Source organism: Marmota flaviventris, chromosome 8, assembly GCF_047511675.1.
Source record: "Marmota flaviventris isolate mMarFla1 chromosome 8, mMarFla1.hap1, whole genome shotgun sequence".
NCBI lineage: Eukaryota > Metazoa > Chordata > Mammalia > Rodentia > Sciuridae > Marmota > Marmota flaviventris.
Genome location: NC_092505.1, coordinates 27,031,677 through 27,058,954, shown reverse-complemented (window position 1 = coordinate 27,058,954; position 27,278 = coordinate 27,031,677). Strand labels below are relative to the sequence as shown.

At 32.9% G+C, this 27,278-nt stretch overlaps 1 protein-coding gene across 1 annotated transcript in view; it reads left to right on the top strand.

Annotated features, from left to right (window-relative positions):
* LOC114087626 (multidrug resistance-associated protein 1-like) overlaps positions 1-27,278 on the top strand; it is a 92,369-nt gene that overhangs the window by 20,795 nt on the left and 44,296 nt on the right. The window contains exons 5-13 of the mRNA XM_071615130.1: positions 1,387-1,564; positions 9,056-9,310; positions 13,007-13,072; positions 16,694-16,831; positions 17,733-17,879; positions 20,396-20,480; positions 20,583-20,649; positions 20,925-21,051; positions 25,896-26,072. Coding sequence (XP_071471231.1) covers positions 1,387-1,564; positions 9,056-9,310; positions 13,007-13,072; positions 16,694-16,831; positions 17,733-17,879; positions 20,396-20,480; positions 20,583-20,649; positions 20,925-21,051; positions 25,896-26,072 — 1,240 coding nt within the window. The remainder of the gene's footprint in view (positions 1-1,386; positions 1,565-9,055; positions 9,311-13,006; positions 13,073-16,693; positions 16,832-17,732; positions 17,880-20,395; positions 20,481-20,582; positions 20,650-20,924; positions 21,052-25,895; positions 26,073-27,278) is intronic.

Sequence of the window (27,278 nt, the reverse complement as noted above, 5' to 3'; positions counted from 1 at the left end):
CCTTGTTTATAAAGCAATTTGAGCAATACATCCACTAGCAGTTCAAACTGTCAATATAAGAGATCAACTCTTAGAAATTTATTTTTATCTACCACCTTAATTGTTAAGCTATATAAAGAGTGAGTTTTTAAGTTCATTATTCTTTTAGAAATATTTAGATATGATCTTACCTAATTACATATGCTTTATTTTTCTGGTTATATAACTTACAAATTCACTCAAGATAGCTATTGGATGATAAGGATCATTTTTGTATCTTCAGAGTTCACAATGAAAAAAATATATTTATGCAACTTCTAATCTTATGCATTTTACCTATGAATTAGAAGGGACCACTTAAATAAACCAAGAACTGAGGGTCTGCAAAATAAATGATGTACTAATTTATACTATCTCATTCTATACGCCCAAGTTGTTTTCACAGTTATATGGAATATATGTAGTCTTTTAAAGTTATTATCTTCAGTCATGTAGATGCTATGAAACAGGGTAAGACCACATGTAAATGTTATCAACAGTGGACATAAGGCACTCTGTGTCTTAATTAATATTTACAAATGAAAGACAAAAGCCAATCGAGATAGTTACAAGATAGTTACGATTAGAACCGTCCCCACTGTTTCACCATCTCCTTGACAGTAATGATCATGACTAAGTTTTGGTCACAATCAAACTTGAGAAAGTGAGAAAATGTAGAGAAGAGAGAAACTGTATATGGATAAAAGTAACAATAAAAGGTGAGACATAAACCAAATCTTTAATACAGGTGTCTGTGGCTGGGCATGGTGGTGCATGCCTGTGGTTCTGGAAAATCAGGAGGCTGAGGAAGAAGGATCACAAGTTTGAGACCCTATCTCAAAATAAAAAGAAATAGGGATGTTGCTCAGTAGTAAAGGGACTCTGGGTTCTATCCCCATTACCAAAAATAAATAAACAAATAAATAAGACATCTGTGTTTCATCCTAAAATACCACTTCTTGAGTTCTAATTTTCGTGTTTTCCTACATTTGGCAAAATGCATCATTTTGAAGAAAAAAAAAAGTTTGCTTTCTAATGTATCTGTTTCAACATTCTGATGAAGTCATATTAGAAGAGTTAATTATTTGATGACATTATCATATGAAAACCAGAAAATAACCTCATATCCACCAGCCTGTGATAGTAATTGATGATTTTATTTACTTTGTCATCTAATGCACAAGTTTAAAAAACAAAGAAAGAGAAGGACACCAAATTGAGCAGGTACAGAAGAACATACAGGTGTATGTGTGTGTGTGTGTGTGTGTGTGTGTGTGTGTGGTGTTAACAATACCTAACTCTCACAAGCATTTAACTACTTCAGGTATTTAACATTTCTTCCCTTTTCTCAATTTTTATGACATCCAGGCAAATGATCATTTTCTGTGAACACAGCCCAGATTCCAGCTGGACTGGCTATGGTTATGCAGTTGCACTTTTTGCTGTAGCCTTTTCCCAAACCTTGATTCTTCAGCAGTATCAACGTTTTAGCTTGCTCACCTCAGCAAAAATAAAAACAGCTGTAACTGGACTGATCTACAAAAAGGTAAAAATATTCAAGGATTTCCCAATTTTAAGTGGATTGCTCTCTTGTTATGCTTTAAAATAATGGAACTGGGAAAGTAATGGAATATATTAAAAAGTGCTTAAGGTGTCCTTTACATGAACATTTGTTTTACTCCAATACAGAACTGACTCATGAATCTGGTTGCATTAATTTCCCTAGGGGATTCTCTCCCTCTCCCTATTGTCCCTAAAACTTCTAGACAGCCTTCAACTGGGAAACTAAATGGTTTCTTTGTCTACTGTTATGTCACTTAACTCCTCCTTCAAAAGCAAATGTAATTGAATGTTTTCCTGATTGTATATTTGAGCATTGATAAAATTTCTTCTTTTCACATTCTTTCTACTTTTGTCTGATTCCACTGCTCAATTGTTTATGCAACAAATCTATCCTGCTTTGTGCAATAATTGTTTCCTTCTCTTTGATCCTAAGTTCCATCCCTCAGATTTAAAGTTTGATTTGTCCTTTTTATAAAATACTGTTTTAAACACCAACTCATTTCTATACAGAGCCTTTTATTTATATCATAATTATCAACAAAGAGTTTCCTCCCTCCCCTAGTTATCAGACATTTATTCAATCAGCGGTTGTGTTTTGTTCTTTCTTTGTGCTCCTCCTGTAAATTCTGGGTGCTTCAAGATCTGGAACAGAAATGCATCTGCCTGTTGTGTCCTTATCATCTAAGATATGATTTTTTAATATTTTTATAAATGCTGGATGGCTCAGTAAATGAATGAATAAATGAATGAACAAAGAAGCCTTCAAGAAATTGGAAAGAAATGTTAGCATACATAGTATGTGGAACTAAATAGATCAAGTAAGCAGAAAATCTACAAGGGTTGTATATAGTTAAGGAAATTTTCACATAGAGTCTTGAAAGAGTCTTTTAGAGACCTATAGAACTTGTGTAAGTAGAAGGAAACATTAGAATTTAGATTGAGCTGAGCAAGAGGCATTATAGACTATTTCATCCTGTTGGGTCAAATGGGGACATAGAGTGATTTTAGACATCCTAGAATAACCCAGGACCCATTGAGTCAATAAATGTTAAATAAACTTGTAGCAGAGCTATATAGCTCATCCTAAAACTGGGGTCAGAGAGACTGTCCTATCATAATTCCAGAGGAATTCAACATGCAGGAGAGTACAAAAGAATCTAGGGATCTGTTTAAATGCTGCCACTTGTCTTTTGATGTACAATCTCTACTGAACAGGATTTTATTCAGTGACTAAAGCCTTAGTATTTGGATGTGGGTTGTGAGTAGATTTACAAGCATAAAAGTATCAACTGCCCTGAAAGAGCAGAAGCAAAAGAGGGTGGATTTATAAGCAGAAAAGTTTTAGGCAATGAAGCTACTCTTTATGACATTATACTGGTGACTGTGTCACACATTTGTCCTAGCCCATAGCATGCACAACACAAGATTGAAACTGAATGTAAACCAGGGGCTTTGGTGATAATGATGTGTCAGTGTGTGTTCATCATTCACACCTCATGTCCTACTACAGAAATGTTGATAATAGGAAAACCCATGCCTGTGTGGGGAGAGGCACTCTATCAGAACTACCTTCTTCTCAGTTTTGCTATGAACCTAACATTTCTCTAAAAAATAGTCTTTAATTGAGGGGGAGTGTAGTAGAAATTAAAGCAAAGTGTCCAAAATAAAAAGGGAAATCAAGTATCCTAGATGAGTCCATTTCAAGGACAGAAAGTCTGTGGAAGTAAGTGGGAACAGTGACTCCAAGGGAAATCCCTTATGGCTCCTATGAGACTGTTAAAGAATAAAGATCACTGAAGGATCCAAGTAGTACATCATGCCTCTTCAGGAGATTCTCTGTAGTGACTAAGTTTGGTAGGAAACACAAATCTCTCTCCTTGGGGTTAATTGGAATAGATAAATTTCCTTTCTTCTTTACAGGTTTTGGGATTGTGATTTATTTCATATTTAGATATCTTCAAGTGACTGTCCTAGCAGACCCCAGATGACCTATATTAACTTGAAACTGGATCTATTTCATTAGGATCTTGTTAATAGAGTTGAGTAAATCTGGTCTCAGATCCTTTGCTTGACAAAAAGTGGAGTTGGCAGGACTCACTTGTTCTGTGTCATTCACATAACTATTCTTTGTTTGAAATATAGTTCAGGGAATATTATTTTTAGGTTCTCAGTGAAGAACATGAGTCTCCTTACATTGGTCATTTTAAGAATCTATGGGTCTCTGAACTCAGATTTTTTTTTTTTTATTCTTTGGTTTATAGGTGCAGGTTCCATGAGAATTCATAAAGACTCAGAAAAAGACATGACTCAAAAGCAGCGTCAATTAGTCCTGGGCTTAGTGTGGGCACTCTGGGTATATTCCTTCATTAAGCACCATCCAATAGAAATTTCTGTGTTTCTAAAATTGTCCTACATTTACACTGTGCAATGTGGTAACTACTAGTCACATATGGATATCGAAGATTTGAAAGTGACTGGTATAACTAAGGAAGTGAATTTTTAATTTTAATTAATTTAACTTTAAATTTGCTAACCATACCTGGCTAGTGGCTACCATTTTGGAAAGTAAAATATTTAGAATGTCTCCCTGTGTAGCTTAAAGTTTTTATCTTACTTTATTTATAGAAGTTATAAAATACAAATAAAACTGATAAAATTCAGTTGCACTCTGTAAAGTAGAGATATTGCATTTAAGCGTGGACAAGAAGAGAGCCACAATCCAAACCCTGCACTTTGAGTCAAGAGAATCCTGGCATAGTTTTGGGCATATAAAGGAACTGAAAAAGAACAAATTCCCATAAATGCTAAGGTTACCCTTTTAAGTTCATACCTCATACTTGCATTTGAGGATCATGGGAATATGGGCCCCTTTCAGCTTTGCATGATATGTATGGCTTCCAGCCAGCAAAGTCAGAAAAAGTTTCATGGTCAATATACAAATGTAGGTCAGTAGGATGAATGTCATGAGGTAAAGTCTTTTATATAGCAATAACATGAAAAAAGGTTGGAAACAAATATAAGACTTGCTCAGAAAATGGTAAGTAGGTTAATTTGGGTTGACACTTTTCCTATATAGTATGATGGGGAGAGATAATATTGACAGAAAGAAGGGATTGTTTGTTGAAACAAAATTGAAGAACCTTGATGACTATATTGTGAAAATGTATTTGCATTATATAAGAACTTAGGATACAGTTGAACCACAGGGGGATACTTAAGACAAAAAGATTCAAAACAGATAGGGTAGAGAGAAGAAAAACCATAGTACTATTGCAATAGTTAAAGATTTGAAGAAGGGCCTTGGCAATGAATACAGCAAAAAACAGTAAAGGGAGAGGTGAAATTGCAAAACAAATTTTATCATAAATGGATAAAATTAAATATTAGTGAATTGAACTCATCGATAATGAAGATATTTCCAGTTGGTTAGGAGGGGTTTGGGAAGCTTAAAACTCTATCTAGTTCATCTGGATCGTCTTCTATTGTAATAATAGGTGGAATAAATGAAGTTTTGAGATGACCCACACAATTATGCTCCTGTGTGTGTGTGTGTGTGTGTGTGTGTGTGTGTGTGTGTATGGATTAGAAACCTAAAACTTGGGGAGCTTGGAGGAACTTTCTTAGAAAAAAGTAATTATCAAAAGTACATACAAGAGGAAGTGAGGGGAAAGGGAAAAATAATACAAGGGGGACAAATGAATGACAGTAGAAGGGGCAGAGAGAGAAGAGGGGAGGGGAGGGGAGGGGAGGGGGGATAGTAGAGGATAGGAAAGGCAGCAGAACACAACAGACACTAGTATGGCAATATGTAAATCAATGGATGTGTAACTGATATGATTCTTCAATCTGTATATGGGGTAAAAATGGGAGCTCATAACCCACTTGAATCAAAGGTTGAAATATGATATATCAAGAACTATGTAATGTTTTGAATAACCAACAATAAAAAATTAAAAAAAAAGAAAAAAAGTAATTATGATACAAATATATGTTGGCTAATTTCAATTTTGACTTTAAGGATATTTATAAATGTCCTGAATTTTCAAATTATTTTAGATTTTAAAGATGAGATCTTTTCTTTTTATCTCAATCACACTTTCTCTTTTTCATTAGATTAAATTCTACCAGACAATTCTAGAAATATTGCACGATCTACTGTAATTGTGGTGCATATTGCAGTATTCTTTCAAATTGTTTCCTGTAACACAAAGGCAGTTTTGATTGTATAATTTAGCAATAAATGGTAACTGAATTGTCCTTCATGGCCTGTGAATTTTGTCCCTTACAGAAATGTGAAGGTTTATTTGTCAGAATAAAAGATCTTGAAAGAAAAATCAGTTCTCCTAATGTTAGAAATGCCATGCAAATAACATTAAATTATATAGTGCCCTTTAGTCTTTTCTTTAATATTCTGAAAACAATTATTTAATTTAATTTTGTCAGAGTATTTAATATGAATGCTATCATCTTAACCTATTTTAAGTATAAAATGCATCCTTTTTTGCTTATTTATTACACTGCTGTCTATATAATATTGCATAGCAGATCTCTATAACTTATTCCTCTTACTACACTGAAACTTTGTTAAGTATTCCCCAGGTTTTCCTCCCTTCTGCCTCTGGTAAACACCACGCCAGTCTTTGATTTTATGAATGTGACTCTTTTAGATACAGTATTTAAGTGGAATCAACACATATCTTTCTGTGTTTGGTTTATTTCATTTTGCATAATATCCACAAGATTCATGTGTGTTGCCATATATTTCCTTCTTTTTTAAGAAGATACACAGAGCCCAAACAATATTTTAAAATGCTTATCTTCCTTAACATGAGAGCATACTAATCAAAACCATGTCAATACCTTTCTTCATACCTGACAAAATGACTACTACCAAAATATCAAAAAGCAAAAATACAGACAAGATTTGGCAAAAATGTGGGGAAAGCAGAACCCTGGTACACTGTTGTGGAAATGCAAAATGGTGCAGGCACTATGGAAAATAATTGGAGGTTCTTCCAAAGATTTAAAAAGGAGCTGTGCCTGTAACCCCAGTGGTTCAGGAGGCTGAGACAGGAGGATCTGGAGTTCAAAGCCAACCTCAGCAACATGGAGCTGCTAAGCAACTCAGTGAGCCCTTTCTCTAAATAAAACACAAAATAGGGCTGGGGATGTGGTTCAATGGTTGACCGCCCCTGAGTTCAGTCCCTGGTATTCCCTTACCCCCTCCCCCCTAAAAAAAGAGGTGCCATGCCACCCAGCAATCTGACTCCTACTTCTGGATATATATATATATATATATATATATATATATATATATATATATATATAGAATTAAAATCAATATCTCAAAGACATATTTATATCTGTATTCATTAGACAACTATTCATCATAACCAAAATGTAGAAACAAACTAAATGACATACAAGACATAAATGATAAAGAAAATGTGAAATGCAGCTGAACACTATTTATCAATTAATTTTTAAAGATTATTTTGTTCATTGAAGAAAGTACATAAATATGAAAGAGAAAACAGCATCTATTCTAACTCCAAAAAATAATCACTGATATATTTTCTTTCAATATTTATTTTTTAATCTTGTTTACTTAGTAATATATGATTCACTTAATAATAGTTCATGAGCAAAAGTATTGAAAAAATACACCATCAATACAAGTTGTTTGTGATTCAAAGTATGATTTCTCTAATTTCTGGGGAAAGTTTTTTAACTTCTTTAACATTTACAAATTCCATTTTAAAGTATTATCTATTTGGACTTTGGATGCTTCCATTATGTTTTTATAAAATTTGATAGTTGTACTCCAGATATGGAAAAATTTCATGTTCTTACTCATTTTTGCTGGGTATCCTATTTTTTTCTACAAAGATAATAAGGAGATAGTCAACTATTTTCTTATGTTTATCATAATATCTTTTCCCAGTAGCAGGACATTTATTTGATTCCTTGGATAATTTACTTGTTTTGAACTACAAACTTATAATATCTTCATAAACACTAAGTGAGTATTTAAGAAAAACAGGGAGAAAAAGAGCCTATGTTTGTTTATAATTGTAAATTTTGGGAGGATTCTATTCAAGATCAATGGATTGAGCTTATGAATTATTATGCTCTTATTCAAATGAGTAGTGTGCTTGGATTTCTACTGTTTTACTTGTCCACATTAGTCAGTAACTTACTAGAGGGGAGTTAAAAAGCAATATTTGGAATAAATATAACTGGAAGTTTAACTGGTAAATAATGACTTCCGTTTTCTTCTCATGTGGCAATAGTCATGTTATCTTGAATACAACAGTCCTCCCTTTAATAGTCAGTAGTAAAAATGTCTCCAATTTGTAGTGCAGGATTGGAGATATTTTTGCTACTGACTAGTAAAGAGGACAGTCATAGAGCCCAAGCCTGTGTGGGGATGCTGGAGCCTTGTGAAAGTCCCAGGGCTGTGTAGTCCCTCTGGCCCCCTACCCAACCCCACCTTGCATTTAATCCCTCTGCTTGAAGGTAGGTAATGTTGGGTAAGTTTCACTGTGAGTCCTGCCAGGTGGGCTTTCCTTTTGTATTATTAACTTACTAAAAAAATGTATTTTGCTTGCTTCTTGTACCCCATTATTCTTGGTAGCCTCAACTCTCAGTCTTGTTTCTTTTAAATCAATGTAGTGAAAATTTCATAAAATATTAGGTATGTAAATGGACCTCTGCCTGGTTTCCAGTGCAAATACAAATCTTCCATTATTTTTAGTTATTTATGTATCTCACTGGAAATTTTAAGTGAGTGGGAATTAAATAAATGCATTTCTACTAGAATCCTTAAAAATGGTACCAATAAATTTGCTTGGGAATATTGAATTTGATATACAAATATTAAATAGTATACACAGGTGAAAATTAAAAATTGGGCCTTGGAAGAAAAGATGTATCTGCTCCATGAAGTCTTTTTAGTCATCTTATACCTCTTTGTTTCCATAACCCTTTCCAGTTGCTTTTATACTTAGAATTGGCCTATGTGGATGTGTATATATGAATACAGTTCCCCAACTAGATTGTAATCATCTTAATAATTGGGATTATGTTTTTTTTAGTTTTTTCACAACTTCAGTAATAATACTGCTCACCAGTATTCATTAGATATTCATTGATTTATGTGCGTATTTTTTTATCATTTACATTTAGCTTTATGGAGGTGGCATGAAATGGAAGAGAGTACAGTATATTCAGAACAGATTTCTTTTTCAGTTTTGTAATTAAAGAAAATAGTTGTCTTATGAATCAGATGTTACTCTCTACCATTATGAAGTTGATTCCAAAACTATGTATTTAATCAAAATTATAATTCCTCACTTAAAAGTCATGTTTTCTTAAATATATTAATGACTGATAAATAAAACTTACCATTGTTTGATAACAAGATGTTCCATAACTTAAAGAATTCTAAAATAGTTTATTTCTCATTTTACAGGCCCTACATTTATCAAATGTTTCTCACAAAAAGTTTTCCACTGGGGAAATTATCAACTTGATGTCATCAGATGCCCAGCAGCTCATGGACTTGACAGCCAACCTCAGTGTCCTCTGGTCAGCCCCTTTCCAAATCCTGATGGCCGTCTTTCTTCTTTGGCAAGAACTGGGTCCTGCAGTGTTAGCAGGAGTGGCAGTCCTTTTTCTTGTATTACCAATAAATGCTTTTGTTGCCATTAGAATAAAAAAGCTGAAGGTAAGAAAATCACTGCCTCGTGTTATGTGTGCTGAACAGAAGCTGAGTTTTCTGACTTGAGTTGACAATAGTCATCTGGCTAATTCTATAATTATGAAAAGTAAAGGTTATCAATGGAAACCACTCAGATTTATCATTCACTAATTCATTTAACCCATATTGATGAGGCACCTATTCTGTGCCACTCACCACTCTAGACACAGAAAGGGCAGTCGTGAGAGGAACTGACAAGTTCCAACTCTCATGAGGCTTGTGGGGGGAGACAGACATCAAGTGGGTATTAAATAGATACACAGTAAGATGTATATGCATAAAAATAGTCAAGATAAAGTGATAGAGGAGCAAAGAGACCTCCATATATGCATAAGGAGGAAAGTTCTCAGGAAGGACATAGTATATCAACATATGGTAGGACATCTGTGTGGATGTCTCAGAAAAAGATAAACCAAGTGAAGGGGACAATAAGTGCAAAGGCTGGAGGTGGGTATTCTTGTTTGTCTGAAGCGTAGAAAGGGCCCACGTGCTCGAATGAGCAAAGAGTGAATGAACAGTAAATTTTTCACAGAACTAATTTTGACACTCTTTCCTTACAGTCAATTTTTCATCTTTCTATCAATATCCGTATATTGATAGAAAGTCTATTGACACCCATGGGGTGTCAGACAGTGTGTACTATTATGCTGTACTACAGGAATAGAGAAACAGCATAGTTCACTCTGCTGAAGGAAATCACACTGCAATGAGAGAGAAAGATGATTCCATGCATTAAAGAAGGTTACCTGAACATGAACACAGCTAGTGTTTGACAGGCAAACTGATAATGAGAAGGCTACCAAGAGACTAACAGGCATGTAGTATACAAAGCTTGGATATGTTGGACAAAGCGAGGATTCACATCCCAACAGGACAGAATGGATGAGAACAAGAGGTTTTGTCATGTTGCTCTGAGTTTAAGGCTTATGAATTATTTCATTCTGGAATTTTCCATTTAATATCTTTAGACCTCTGTTGACCATTGGTAATCAAAATCACTCAAAGAGAAATCACTGATACAAAGTTGGGGACTACTATATACATATGCATACATATGTCTATATAATGCTACTCCAGTATTTACAACATGAATATACTCATGCACATGTGTGTGATAGAAATAAGTAAATGAAGATATATAACTACATATTTATTTGTTTAACTATAAAATTATCTAGAGAAAAAGGAAGAGTCTCTTATTACCCATAGAGTAGAATTAGATATATGGGAGAGGGAAATGTTTTACTTACTTAAATAATTTAAGTGATGGAAAGTTGAATATTTTTTGTTTTTCTAAAATTTTCAAATAAAGGATGGCTAATTATAAAGATGAAACTAGAAAATAGGATATAATTCTGAAGTATTAAACACAATGTTTTGAATAATGCTTGCTCATAATAATAATATATTTTAATTATTTTTTAAAATGTAACAAATTTTTTATATTTTAAAAAATTTTATTGATTCTTTTTAGTTATATGTGACAATAGGATTCATTCTGACATAATTATAAAAACACGGAATATAGTTTGTTCTAATTCCATCCCCAGTACTTCCCCTTCCCCTCCTACCCTCCCTCCTCCTGTTTCCTTCACTCTGCTATACTGATTTAGTTTACTTTTTTTTAAGTTAGTGACTTGTGGAGGTACATGATGGTGAGATTCTGTTTATATTCATATATGTACATAGGAATGTTAGATCAGATTCATTCTACTGTCTTTCCCTAGCCCATCCCTCCATTTCTTCTCCCTTCCTTTCATTCCCCTTTGTCTACTCCATTGATCTTTCTTCTTTTTTTTACATGCCCCCCCTTATTTTGAATTAGCTTCTGGATATCAGAGGACATATTCAACCTTTGACTTTTGGGGACTGGCTCATTTCACTTAGCATAATAGTCTCCAGTTCCATCCATTGACTGGCAAATGCCATAAATTCATTTTTATTTATGGCTGAGTAATACTCCATTGTGCATATATACCACATTTTCTAGTTTGTATTTCAGAGACTTCAGCTATATACTCTGTCCTTGAGGTCTGAAAACCTATCTTCAAAGTAGTTTAATCTATTGGTGATGCTTTCCATTGGATTTTTAATTTGATTTATTGATTACTTCATTTTGAGGATTTTTGTTTGGTTCTTTTTTAAGAATCTCTACCTCTTTATTTGAAGTGATCTTTCACTTCCTATAATTTCTCTCTGATTTTATTCCTTACATCTTCTTTTAGTTCATACAACAGCTTAACTATGAACTTTCTAAAGTACTTCTCTGGCATATTTTCCACTATGGTGTCAATGAAGTCTGCTGTTAAAGCATTATGGACTATTTGGGATGTTTTTCCCCCTTGGTTTTTCATATTGTTTATATTTCTACTCATCTATCAATATAGTTCTGACTTCTTTTAAGTGAAGGACTACTTTGTGAGCCTCTTTTTCTCAAGAGCCCTGGGTTGGATAAATATTCAGATTACAATATTTTAAGTCAATGTGTGACCTCTGCTGATACCAATATCAGTACCACTTTAAGAGATTCCACTGAGTCCTATTTACTGTAATCACTTCTGAGCCAAGCCTCATTCTATTCAACTTCATAAGAAACAAACAAACAAAAAAACTCATTGCAATTGTTTCCTGCAGTTCCCCAAATTCAGGTATAAACCTATTTTATAGGTTTATATAAATTCTGGAACAGGTCAAAAAATAAATTTTTAAATTTAGTAACTTACTAAAACCTTAAGTTAGGGCTAAAAGGGAGGAGGAAGAATTATCCGGCAAATGGGAGAGAGAAAAGAAGAGACAGAGAGAAGAAAAAACTATAAAAAGAGAATTTATATCAATGTCCAAAATGAGAAATAGATAATGGGTGTTATTTGAGGTAGTAGCAGATAACATAAAAGGATGAGTAGAGGGTAAGAAAAGCAGGTGTAAACTAGAGCTAGGAAAACAAAGATAGAAAGATTGATTCCAACTCATGATTTAAACCATAATATGAAATACATTCAAATGGTTTGAAGGTACAATGTTAGCTATTGGGTTAATAATTATTGTTCAAGTTAAGAAGTTGTTTATATGATCAAAGTTGACATTAGAGTTGTTTATAGTATCCCATTTCAAGATGAAGAAAAATTTTTTTTGAATCTTGGTTCCCAAACAATAATAAATATAAGTTATTTTAATCATTACATATTTGAAGAAGTATACAATATTCAAATAATTATACATAGTATTTAAAAAAATAAACAGCTCATATTTGAAAATATGCATTGTAGGTACTCAAATTCTCCCAAAACTTCTCAAACTTATAGAGAGTTTTGCTTTTATTTCTGGAACTTTTGATTTGATAGAGTTTTGGGAAATTTATTCCATTTTTAATACAATGCAGGTGTTACTTCATTATTAAATTCTGAATTACTCACATTTAAATAATTTTTTTCTACAATTTTATTCTGCTTTTATTCTATTAGTGACTGCATATAGTTTACCTATTTATAACTATCTTCTAACATTAGCAATAGAAGAATGTTGTTCAAGTATTGGTAAGATGCTTTTCTCAAATAAAATTTACATAAAACACAGGAAATAGAATGTATTTTTAAAATAGCTGTGGCCATATCAGCAAAAGTTTAAACAACCTTTTTCCTGTATGATTTTTTTTCCATTAAACAGAAAAACCAAACAAAGAACAAAGATACACAGATAAAACTACTCAAGGAAATCTTACATGGAATTAAGGTAATATAAACAAGATTTACATTCAGTTTGACTATTTATGATATACCAACATGCTAACTGATAAATAAAGTTTGTAATGTTCTCTGTGTCTCACAGTGATGACATATGTGTGTAATTACTTGGAGTAGATTTCAGATTTGAGGTACATGGAAATATTTGTGCTAAAATAGCATTAAAATGAAAAGTCAAATAATATGCAGGTATTTTTGTTTCTCAACAACTAAATGTAAGTATTATAAGATACAGAATATTACTTATTTTAAAGAATTATGTGAAAAAAACGGGTTGAAACAAGCTATATCACTCATGCCACCAACATTTTCTTCACAAAATAATGAGTGAATCCTTATGAAGTTATTTAAGTTCATAAGGTTTCATTTATTTTTTATAAAGTTATATATATATATATATATATATGTATATATATATATATATATATATATATACACTTGTAGATGGACATAATATCATTATTTATTTATTTTTATGTGGTGCTGAGGATAGAACTCAGTGCCTCACACATGCAAGTCAAGTGCTCTACCACTGAGCTACAGCCCCAACCCTATTATTTTTATAGAATTTTAATGAACACACACACACATACACACAACATTTTAATTTATTATGACATAGGTTATGCTTTACAGAATTCTCTAAAAGACAAAATTTGCAAAGCCAATATGGAATTTCTTTCTGGCCTTAATAATCACATATGGGAGTCCCTCTGTAATACATTTAGTTTTAAAATTTTAAATTAAATTTATTTTTTGGCTGACACATAAACACATAAATTTATATGTATTTAATACAGTACCATGTGATGTTTTGATACATGTATACATCATATACTATATAAGTCAGGTAAAACATATATATCTCAATGCTTAAATATTGATACTTTTTTTAGTAATAACATGCAAAATCTTTTTTTCCTAGGTTTTTGAAAGATGAAGTACACAATTGTTGTCTATAGTCATCCTATTGTGGGATAGCATACTTGAACTTATTGTTCCCATCTAAGTGTAACATAGTAGCCACGGTCAACCTTTCCCCATCCCTCTCTCCCTGCTACTCACCCCAGGCTCTGGTAACCATCATTCTACTCTCAACTTCCATGAAACCAACTTTTTAAAAGATTCCGCATATGAGTAAGATCAGAAGGCACTAGTTTTTCTATGCCTGACTTTTTTCATTTAACATAATGATCTTCAATTCCATTCATGTTGTCACAAATAACAGAATTTCATTCTTTTTATGACTGAGTAGTATTCTATTGTGTATATGTACCACATTTTAAAACCTATTCATCAGTAGTTGGGTAGATAGGTCTTTTTCCACTTCTTAGCTATTATAACTAATGCTGCAATGAGCATGGGAATGCAGATGTCTCTTTGACATACTGATTTCATTTCCTTTGGATATATACCCAGTAATGGAATTGCTGGATCATATGGTAGTTCTATTTTCAATTTTTTCAGAAACCTCCATACTGTTTTCCGTAATAACTATTCAAATTTATATTCCCAGCAGTGTGCAAGAGTTCCCTTTCTCTCCATTCTCCCCACCAGTTACTGATGTTTAATTTTCAAATACTTTCTCCCGTTCTGTAGCTTCTCTTTACTCTGTTGATTGTTCACTTTGCTGCACAGAAGCTTTTTAGTTTGATGTAATCTCATTTGTCTATTGTTGCTTTGTGTGTGCTGTGCTTTGCATCTTGATGAAGAATCCTTGGAATACCTATTTTCTGTTTTTATGTGCACAGTATATATCCATTATATGTACATGTAGATTCACCTTAGAATCAGTAAGTGATCTGCTGTAGCGTTCTGTGGAGAACTTACACAAAATGGTAAATTACCAAGGTGAAAGAAATTGTTAGATTGAATATACCTTGAAGAGGGAGTGATATTTACCTACTTGGCTGAAATTAAGAGAAGCCTTAAGTATCTCTGAAATTTAACTAACATTTTTAATAAGATCACATACTGTAAAGTGATATGATCTGAATGCAATTCTCAGTACATTGATTGATAGTCTTTGCATCCAAAGAAAAAGTATACCAGCATTTGTTCACAGGTGTTAATATTTATATTCACAAAGGGATATTTGCATTATCAGTAGAATTAGTACAGTGTAGGTAAAATAGATGAACATTTCTCCAAGATCTGAGCAAAATTCAAGACTTGAAGTAGCATCCACAGCAGGAAATAAACATGAAAATTAGTGGAAGTCCCAATAGCAATCAAGTAGTATGGTCTAAAATTGTGAGCAGTTGGATTCCATGGGGTCGGATAACAGGTGCCATAAAGCCTCTCTCCGATAATCTAAGAAGAGCTGCCATTTACTAAACATCTTCTATGTGCCAAGTGCTGATAAGTTTATTTCCATTTCCTCATGTAATTCCTATAAACCTTGAGTAAAATATTTCTTATGCCCAATTTACAAATTACACAACAAAGACACTGGTCAGTTAAGTGTCATGTCTAAGTTTACAGAACAAATGAGAGTGTTTCAGGGTTCTCCAGTGAAATAGAAGCAAAAGGAAAATAGAGAACACGTGTGTGTGTGTGTGTGTGTGTGTGTGTGTGTGTGTATTTAGAGAGAGAGCAAAGGGAAGGGAAGGGAAAGGGAGAGAGAGAAAGAGGAAAAGCGAATTTAACAAACTGGCTCATGAGGCATTGGGAATGCAGCTTAGTTTTAGAGTGCTTCCCTAGTATGTGTGAAGTCCCTGGCTTTAATTCCTAGAGCTACAAAAAATAAAATTAAGAATTTGACTCATGATGGTGGGGGCTGGTGAGTCTGAAATCTGTAGAACAGGCTGGCAGTTAGTATTGGGTCATAGGCAGTGAGAATGCACAATGTTTTCCTCCTTGGATGACCTCAATCTTTTTCCTTAAGGCCTTCAATTGATTGAATGAGGTTCACCCATAATCTAGAAATTAATCTCATTTACTCAAAGTTACTGATTTAGATCTTAATCATATATGAAAATGTATTTGTAACAATATCCTGTCTAGCATTGAATCAAACAATTAGGCATCATAGTCCAGTCAAATAGACACAAAATAAAGCATCTCAAAGAGAACTGGAATTTGAACGTAGGTCTCTCACTTTAAAATGTGTACAGTGAGTCAGTATATGATCCTGCTTCCCCACATTTTCTGTCTTAGGAAGTAGTTTACAATGGGAAAATATCAATCATTTTTTAGAGAATGGCTTTAAGTTCCAAGACATCAGTCTTAAAGAAATTGGGACGCCAGAAAAAAATAGGCTGGCTATGAAGAAGTGAGAATTGGACCAGCAGGAATAGTGACAGAATTGAGTGAGACAGAAACTGCTATGGAGTTCATTCATAGAGCTGGGATTTCATCAGAACTGGCTCAGAAATAAGTTGCTGGTGCATAAAAGAAAGATAAGGCTGATTGTGACCCCGTCCCCCAGACCCCCTCTTTAAGGCCACATAATTCAAGGAAATCTTTTTATTCAGTCAAAAATAGGAGCATTTTTTTTTACTTTTACCCTCAGTTGTGTGTGTTGTGTGTGTAGTGTGCATTTGTATGCATGCAGTCTTTTCTTCTATAATATTAGTTGTCAAATATTCATTGTCTGACTTCTTTACAGATTCTCAAACTTTATGCATGGGAACCTGCCTATAAAAATAAGATTATTAAAATTCGAGATCAGGAATTGGAGTTTCAAAAATCATCTACATATCTTTCTGTATGTTCTATGCTGATGTTAACTTGCATTCCATTTTTGGTAAGTGTATATATTTCCTCTTTTGATTTTTAATTTAACTTTGTAGGTTTGCTTCCAAATTGCCTGAAATTAAAACATTTAAAGTAAAATTTTATGTTTAAATTAAAAATTTTAATAATTTTAATCATTAATTTTGGGAGATTAGAGAACAAACAGCTCAAAGAAAATGTGTTCCTATTGGTTCGTATTTTTTAAACATTTTGTTCCTTTGAAATTTCTCACATTGAACATATGCCTTTCTAATTCTTAAAAAAAAATCTTCTCTTCAGAGCTTCATTACAGCTCTAAAGTTCCATTTGGCATGATTAATTCCTTTTAAGCAGCAACCAAAGGTACAGTATATGGAGCTAGGAAGGGAATGAGTATTTTTCCTATGAACAAGCCAAGTTATATATGTTGCCTTTTTTTAATTCTCACAATAATATGAATTATTTTTCTCATTTCACAAGGGAAAATGAAAATCTATAGTAGTTTGAAAACGTCAAACTTGTAGAATTAGTCTTCAGAAGTGAATTGATATAAAGTGAAGTATTTTCTTTGTTTCACATCATTTAATCATCAGATATCTCATGCTATTTAAACTAGAGTATAAATTGCCTTGGGAAATGAATCAAAGGGCAAGAAAACAAAGAACAAACAAACCATGTTCAACTGGACTTTAACTTTAATCAAAATGAGTACTCTAGGTAGTGATGAGAATCAGGGAAATTCTATATGTCTCCCATGTTGATAATTTAAAATACTTTTTAATTCAAAAAAACAGATGGGTATCATAGTTGATATTCTTCAGTTAATAGCAAAGGGAAAAGTATTGAAATTTTCTTCCCTAATTTTTAAGACTGTATAACTTATTAGGTTTGCAAGCAATAAATATATTTTTAAATTATGTATCTAATTTTAGGTGTCTCTGGCCACTTTTGGTGTATATTTCTCACTGGATGAAGGAAACATTTTAACAGCCACTAAAGCATTCACATCTATGTCTTTGTTTAATATTCTGAGGATTCCTCTTTTTGATTTACCAACAGTGATCTCAGCTGTGGTTCAGGTACATTCAGAGTATCCTTAAACTAAGAATCATTTCTCTATTAAATCAATGATTTTGTACATTTTATTTTTTTGTCATTTTTTATCATATTTTCCCTTTTTGTGGTTATTTAACACTGCATTCAAAATTTGTTTTCCTGATTTAATGAGTGGTAGAGAACATTGTGACTTTTAAATATTTCAACATGTTATGTTATTTTCATTGTTAGGTGTTGGTTTCTTTTACTTAGCTCCTATGTCATCACAGAGTTCACTTGGTTATAACTGAAGGTTTATAATCAGGTGCTTTGTATGAACCCAGATCTGAAGGTTTCCCCTGGGTTCAGCAACATGTCATCACTACTGAATAAGGAGGACAAGCAGTGAGAAAGTGCAATGATAACACCAGTCTGATTTAAAAAAAAAAAAAAAACTGAGAGCTGGCTCAGCATGCTTTTAGGTTTTGTTTTTTTTTTTAGGCTATTTACCTACTACAATGAGTAAAAACTGCAAAAGCCATGGGGCATTCAAAAAAGTGAGTTCCTGTATCCTTCTTTTCCCCCTGAGATTCACTCAGTTAAAATCGTGCTTGGATTCTTCAGGCATCTTCCATTGGAACCATTTCCTCAAGTTTGGGTCCATAAAGTGGGTCTTTGTTTCTTACAATCAGCTCTTTATTCTAAGAATTTTGCTTTTGTTTTATTTTATTTTTTTTTGAATGAAGAATAACAAATGAATAGTAAATACCAATTAAGTCATTCTTGTTACAGCCTATCTTCTTCATATTATCTTCCTTAGAATAACCAACAGAGGGCATAGACGTACCTTGGATGTGGTGCTTTTAACTCTTATTTCCACAGCACACTTCACTTGAAGAAAATGTTAGTTCTTAAAGTAATGGTTTGGATTTGCTTTTAAAACTGGAATCTAGCTAAAGGTCTGATATCTCAAAGTGTTAAAGATCTAGTGGCTTACTGCTGCCTTCATTTAAATTTAAAAAAATTGTCTAAAGGAAAGAAAAAGCTGCAGCAGCAGTGTGTATTGATATGATGTACTTGATAAAGGAAACCATAGCCCAGTTACATCTTTGATGTTAACAATAGATGTCTTCTAATTCAAAATAAAAATGTACTGGAGATTTCATGTACTCAGTTTCGGTGGGGGGGGTTATTTATCTTAATAGTAGCTCAATATTTTATAATTCTTTTCCTATAATTGATTGCTTTTATTGCCAAAACCATGGATTTGTTTATTGTTGGAAGCCCAATTGATACATCAACCTGAAGTTTCTTTTAAAATCTAATCTTTCTAAATCATTGTGAGTTATCACCTCATGCCTGTTAAGATGGTTATCATCAAAGAGTCAAAAGATAACAAAAAATGCTGATGAGGATATGGAAAAAGGGGATGCTGGCACACTGTTAATGGGAATGTACATTGGTACAGTCATTATGGAAAGTGGCATGGAAATTTCCTAAAAAAAATAAAAATAGAACCACCATATGATCTAGCAGTCTCCCTTTTGGTACTTATTTTTATTTATCTAAAGGAAATAAAATTACTATCTTGAGAAAATGTTTGTACGTCCATATTAATTACAGTATTATCCACAGCCACATAAAAACAAGCTGAGTGTCCAATGATAGATGAATGTATAAGAAAAAGTGGTACACACACATACTCTCTCTCTCTCTCACATACACACACACACACACACACACACACACACACATACACAGAGGAATTATTGTTCAACCATGAAAAAGAAGGATATCCTGCCATTTTTGAAAACATGGAAGAACATTATGCTAAGTGAAATAAGCCAGACACATAAATACAAATACTGCATTATCTCCCCTACATGTGAAATCTAAAAAAGTTGTAGAAACACAGAGTAGAAGAGTGGTTACAAGAGGTTGGGAGGTGCCAGGGAAAAAATGGAGAGATGTTGATCAAACTGTACAAACTTGTAAGATGAATGAGTTTTGGAGAGTTGATATTCAGCATGGTGATTCTGATTAATAATAATGTATTTTATATTTTTTAAATTTGCTGAGAGATTAGATGTTAAATATTCTCACTACATACAGAAAAAAATAGCTGTGTGAGGTGATGGATATGTTAATTAGTTTTAATGTGATAATCATTTAAAAAGTATAGGTATATTAAAGCATGCTGTTATACATTTTAAATATATGTAATTTTATCAATTTTACCTCAGCAAGGGTAGAAAATTAATATTTCCATAATTATTGATTAATTATGTTTTTATACAATAAAAGAGAGGAATATTTACTGCTGCTTTTCTTGCCTTCCTTCAAAGATGATGTGTGTTTTGATCTTTGACCCTTGAAACTGCTCTTTAAGGATGAACTTGTTTATATCATTAAAACAATTCAAACTATGCTTGCTCTATTTGTATCAATATTTTGAAATTGCATCTAAAATATTTATTCAGTCTGTATGTTACAGTAAGAGCTTTTTAGTTTACATTTTGCTTCAACAACAGATAGATCCTGTGTATGTCTGTTTTGATAGACAAGGATATCATTGTGTCGTTTGGAAGAATTTCTCAACTCTGAGGAGCTTTCTCTTCGAAATATTGAAACAAACTACATAGGAGGTCAGCACTTACTCATTACCTTCAATATTTATTAGACTTCTGGGTTCAAGGTAATCAGTTCTAATCCAAAATGCATTATTGGATTTATTTATTTTTTCCTAGATCATGCCATTGGGTTTACTAATGCCTCTTTCTCCTGGGATAAAACAGGGATTCCAGTACTAAAAGAGTAAGTCTTGATTTGAGGCACATTTGAAAAATTATTTTAGTATTGGATTCTATAATTATGTCAACTTTCATTTTTTAGAGTTTAACAAATTAATATAGTGAATAAGATTTTTTTAACCCTTCATTGTACCTTTCATTTTCTTAGTGATTTTTTTCTGTTTGTTTCCTCTCTCAGGACTTTACAGTTCACCTGTTCTTTGCAATTTGGAAGCCTAAGTGTTTGTAGAAAAATGTGAAAAATCCCTCCATCATCTCTCCCTTTTTTTCATCATACAGCTTGAACATGAAGATTCCTGAAGGAGCTTTGGTGGCAATTGTAGGGCAGGTTGGGTCTGGGAAGTCCTCTGTGCTGTCTGCCATCCTGGGGGAAATGCAGAAGCTTACAGGAGTCGTCCAGAGAAAGGTAGCACTGACGTGTTCTTTCAAAATCTTGTAGAAGTGGCCATAACCAATTTGTCATTAGTTTCAATAAGAATTTATCAAATTAAATTGAAGATTCGAGAATTTAATGGGTATTTCTAGTTTATAACAAACATTTCAATATCCATAAAAATCGATTAGCTATGGATAGATTAGTAACCGAGATCTGTCCTCTAAGTTCTTCAGCAAATCATTTATAAATGCTTATAGTAATTGTTTGATGACATTAACCAAATTGCAACCAATTATAAAGAAATGAATTTGATTTATACTGTAATTTGATTAGTTTTCTAATTACCATTCATTACAAGTTTCCGTAAGTAATTATGGCCATTCCATTTCTAAGAAGTCTTCTAGCTAGTTGCTCATGGGTGGTATCTGTGGCCTAAAAGAAACCTCAGAAAAAATAATAAATAATATTAATAGCTTATATTAAATATTCAGTCACTGAATTATAGAGAATCTATTCTCAGATATTTATTCTACTCTTAGAAGTAGATAAAAATTCAAATTAGGGCCTGGCTAAGTTGTTGAGGCTGTGATCTTAAACCTGTGATCCTACTGTCTCAGCCTCCTGAGTCTCTAGGATTACACATATGCACCATCACACTGTCTCAACAAGTTCTTAATGGTTTTGAAATATTAGACTACCCTGTGAGTTTTTCCTTGAACCTAATTAACCCTCAGGTAAAATATTAGCCCAGTTCCTCCTTCTCACCTCTAACAAGGAAGAAACTTTATGCATCTGAGACCAGTTCCTCTTTATCCTTACTTTTTTTTCCTCCCTGGAAAAAATCAACTCTATCAACTCCTTTTTTCTTTCCTCATAACATATATTTCCTCATATCCTTATAACTTTATTGATCCTAGTCTTTATGACTTAACTTGTATTATTCTGTTTTCTCTAAGCTTTATTGTTACCTAGTGTAGGATCAAATATAATCCCTATAATTTTTTCAGATAAGATTACACTTAATAAGTACTACTATTTTTTTTTTCAGAAAATTTACCCATTTTATTGATGCATTATAATTGCTCTACATTTTACCATATTATGTAGAAAATACTGAAAATACAAGCTACTTTGTAAAACCAAAGACAAACATTGAATCCAAAGATAAACTATGTTTTACACAATGGACCCTTTTCCCGGAATTAGTATTAAATTTTAAATATCTATTTCTTTTGTTAAAATGATTATTTTACATACTCCCTAAGTACATTTGCATCACAAACAGCTCAGTAATTCTCAGAGACTATCTGTTTCTAGAGGCTTGTTGTAAAAGGAAGTGCACGACCAGAAAAGGGAGAAAGCAAAAAAAAGTTTAAAATCGCGCACAATAACTAGCATATCAAATACATTTAATAAAGTAGGAATTCCATTGCAATATCAAGGATTCAAAGCAGAAATACTAACATCACATATAATGTACATATAATGTACTGCTACATGTAGTGAGATTATTTTTCAAGCTGAATTGAAACCACACATTATATAAAGTTTAACAACAAACAACCATGTAGACATGCTGCACCATCCATCAGTTTAAAAGAAAAATCAAAATAGGATTTTGAACTTTAAGTATACCATCTTTTAGCCCTGAGTTCTTCGTAATGATTGCAATCAGCTCTTTCCATATAGTTCAAGATATCTATAACTTTTCTTGGACCAATGAATGTTCTTTGCAAACATAATGAGGATCATAGTAATTTCATTTTCATTTAGTATTTTCAAAAAGCAGCTATTTTCAAAAAACGCATCTATAGCATAGTACTAGAGTAACAAACATGAACAAGATATGTTTCTCTTTTTTCAGAGATCATAGTCAACTGAGGTAAATACCAAAGTCAGTTATGACAAGTTATTAAAAATGAATGAAAGCACACACATAACAACAACGACAAAAAAAAACAAAACAAAGGATTCTGTTTTGAAGGGTAAGAAAAAGAATCAGAGAAGAGGTAGTCTTTATTTGATCTTGAAAAGAATTAGGAATTGATAAACATAAAAATGATATCAATTCTAGGTTTTACATAATGCATTAATAATGACAATGAGCAAAAGGCCCGGGGTAATGATTAAAATGAGAGGATATACCAAGACCTAGTTAGTTTATGGTACAGTCAGCTGGCTCCCTATGAATATTAATAACTAGCATTTTCATTTTGATTGTTGAGGTTTTTATGGTAAGACATAGGGATTCTTTCTGACATTTTTGAGTGTTTTAAATTAAAAAACGTGTTCATTGTAATAAAATAAACCATATCAATGCCATTGTGAATGGTAAAGCAGAGGGACCCCCACCTGTTTTTTAAACTGTAGGTGTCCAAGATAGAAGCTATAATCTCTCTATATAAGTGGTTGCTTGATCTTCAGAAGTATTTGTTTTGGATCTATCGCAGGATTTGACATATTACACTCTGAATTATTTCCCCAATATTTTATCACAAATGTATAAGTATCATATTGATAAGCACTATATAAATGAAGTGATCATTTTAATGGCATGACCAATTTAACATTTAGAGTTTAAAAAGTTTCTTTGTAGGGCTGGGGATTTAGCTCAGTTGGTAGAGTGTTCTCCTTGAATGCACAAGGCCATGAGTTCAATCCCCAGCACCATGGAGGGAAAAAAAAAGTGTTTTGTGAGCTGGGTATAGTGACTCATGCCCATAATTCCAGGTCCGGGGAGTCTGAAGCCAGAGGATTATAAATTCAAGGGCAGCCTCAGAACCTTAGCAAGACCCTAAGCAATTTAGCAAGACCCTATCTCAAAATAAAAACTAAAAAGGTCTGGGGATTTGGCTCAGTAGCTAAGTGCCCCTGGGTTCAAACCCTAGTACAAAAAATAAAATAAAAAAGTGCTTTTCTGTGTGTAGCATTCAGAGTATGATTACTTTTTTGAGGCATATTTTATATCATAATAGTCAAACTCTAAGACTCTCTAGGATCCCCTATTCTGTATCAAGGGCTCACATCAGATGTCATTCATATAGAATATTCAGTATTCAGTGTTCTTTGATAGAATATTAGAGATCTGAAGATCATTTTGCATTACCAAAAATTCAATTGTAGTTTCATTATTATGTATGAAGCAAAATGCATTTCCCTTTGTGGGAGGCCAATAATAATTATAATAACAATAAAAGAAAATATTTACATCTTTTTAAAAACTGATTATCCAGTTTTAATCCCTGCAATAGCAATGTGAGACCATGTAGTTTTTGTTTTAAATTATGTTTTTTTTCATATTCTTCAATCTTTTCTTCTATGTTCTTTAATTTATTCTCTTTTCTGCTTAACTTGCTTAATATGCCACAAGCATTCAAAATATTTTTCACCTGTGGGTTGATTTCATAGGCTATTCTAATCAAAGTTCAGATTATTCCCTTCACAATGCAATTCCAGAGCAATTACTCTTGTGTTCAAGATCAGGTCAGATCAGAACTATACTGTTTTTGATCAAAAGCCATTCTGTGTCTTACATGCTCAACAAAGAAGAATTAAACGTTAATCTTTGATCTTTAAAGTGGTTGGTTGAAATCAAAAGGCTAATAGTTGCATATATGCCTATCTCAGAAAGTACTTTAAACATTTGCTGTTGTTATAAAGCAGACAGTATTTAAGATACTCCAAAATCAATGTTTGGATAGAATCCAGGGGTCAGAATGAAAGGTGGGTCTCTGGTTCAAATATTATAGATTCTTTTCCAGAAAAGAAGGGTTAGTTAAAAGGACATTTGATGGAGTAAATTGCCACATGTTTAGGGATCATTTCAAGCCATAAATAATCAAAAAATGAATTCAGGAGTAATAATCAATGTATAAGACATGGATGTGTGCTGTCAGGACACCCTTTTAAAAAGAACTTGCTGCCAGTTGTGGAAATACATGGTCAGCATGTCAGCTCCATCAGGGTTGGCCTTGACCCAGCCCAAGATCCTACTCTTTTTCAGTCTAACATGGGACAACTAATGGACAACATTCCTCCAAAGCTCTGGAAGGTTGGCCACAGCTTTATCAGGCCTGAATCACAGTATGACGTTTCCCTCTACCTACTGTTCTGTTCTCCTTTCTTTCCATGGGGTTGAGCCCCAATATACAATATACAATATGCACCTCAAATTCTGTCTCTGTTATAGAGTGAATTGTGTGCCCCCCAAATTGTATGTTGATGTTCTAATCCTCAGTAATTTAAAATATGATAGCATTTGGACACAGGATTTTTGAAGAGTTGATCAAGTTAAAATAATCTCATTAGGTTGGACCCTAACTGAATATGACGGAAGTTCTTTTAGGAAGAGGAGATTAGAATGCAGACACATACACAAAGTGAATGTCATGTAAAGAAGGGAAAAGGCCATCATCCACAACCCAAGTGAAAGGCCTCAGAAGGGACAACCCTGCTGACACTTTGATGTTGAATTTCTAGCCTCCAGAATTGTGAGAAGATAAATTTCTATTATTTAAGCCACTCAGTCAATGGTACCTTGTTATTGGTAGCCCTAGAAAATAACACATTTAGCATCTGCTTCCAGAAAATCTTAATAAAGACATATAAGTGTGATGGAAGCTAAAGTGAAAGTAAGTAAAAAGCACAAATTAACTTATTTGAAGGGACTATTAATAAACAGATATAATCTTAAAATAGGATACAATGATCTGTATGTTTACATGTAGGGAAATAACCTAGATTTAAAATTGTATGTGTGTGTACATATTTGTGTCCATGCACAGAACCCATGGACTGTGTATACTTTAATGTGGTGCATGCAAATTCTCCTCTTTCCTTGTTAAGAATATTCCTTTACTTCTTTCTTTCTTTAGGGCTCTGTGGCGTATGTTTCCCAGCAGGCCTGGATTCAGAATTGCATTTTGCAAGAAAACATTCTCTTTGGCTCCATCATGCAGAAGCAGTTTTATGAGCGAATATTGGAAGCCTGTGCTCTCCTTCCTGACTTGGAGCAGTTACCAAACGGAGATCAAACTGAGATTGGAGAAAGAGTAAGGAAAATATAATTTATCATATGCAGGAATAAAATAGCATTCAGCTATACTAATAAAATGTTAATAGTCTTTTTATTGAGGTCTTGGAGAGTTACCCAACTACAATTTTTAAAAACTCATTATAGAATTCCTGTGAAGAAGATGGCAGTATTAAAGGCAAAAAATTATTTATAATTAGCTACATAGAAAACAGATTAAAAAACAATTCATTTGTTAGTATCCATGGGGGTGGAATTAAAATCCGCCAACTAGATTGTCAACATTTTTGTTTTAGTTCCTAGCACAATGCTGTTCTCCTTCTGAAGAGTTTTTTTTTTTTTTTTTTTTTTTTCTTTTTCTCTGTATAAGGCCAATCAGGAAAGGAGCATCAGAGCACCAAGCTCTGGTTCTATGGAGGTTCTGAGATGACATTTGTTAATGTGCCTGCTCTACATTGGCTTATTCCTGCTTAAAAGGGACTTGTTTCCCAGTCATCTCACTGTTTGTTCTATTTTATTTACATTGTGTTAATGAATAATCATTACTCTGCTCAGTATTTCAGACTTTATATATATATATATATATATATCACTAAGTATGAACCCCTAAATAATTTATTATCCCTGACCAGTAACAAAAATCTTCATTTAAGCATGAATGTGGAAGTATCCTTGAGGTCTACAATCCATGTGGATATAAGGATGAATAAATAGTCTTTACTGAGTACTTCAAATATCTGAAAAGGAAGCAGGCATAGGCAATTTTATACATTGATAAATAAAATATGTTATGCAACAAAATTGTAGGAAGTAGAAATCTATAAAATCCAGAAGGAACCAAAACTGACTTTCTAAATAAGACTGGCTTCCTTCATAGTCTGCTATTTTGTAGATTTAATTTTTCAATAACATTAAATAGATTTATTATTTTTTTCAAACCCCTGGATTTTTCTGGGCATCTTCATTATCCCTGATCAAAATGATGCCATAGCTAAAATCATGCAGAAATGTGATTTCTTCAAACTTGTTAGTGCATACTAAAAAACACCCTGAGAAAACTGTCTCTAAAAATATGAATATCTGATTGTATGTAACAATAAAGAATTTAAAAAGGAAAAAAAAATCAAAATTGGATATACTGATTTAGTATAGGAACTAAATGATATTACTATTTATAATTCCTGCTTCATTTAATTAGCTTTTTTTCAATGTGATATGATGTATT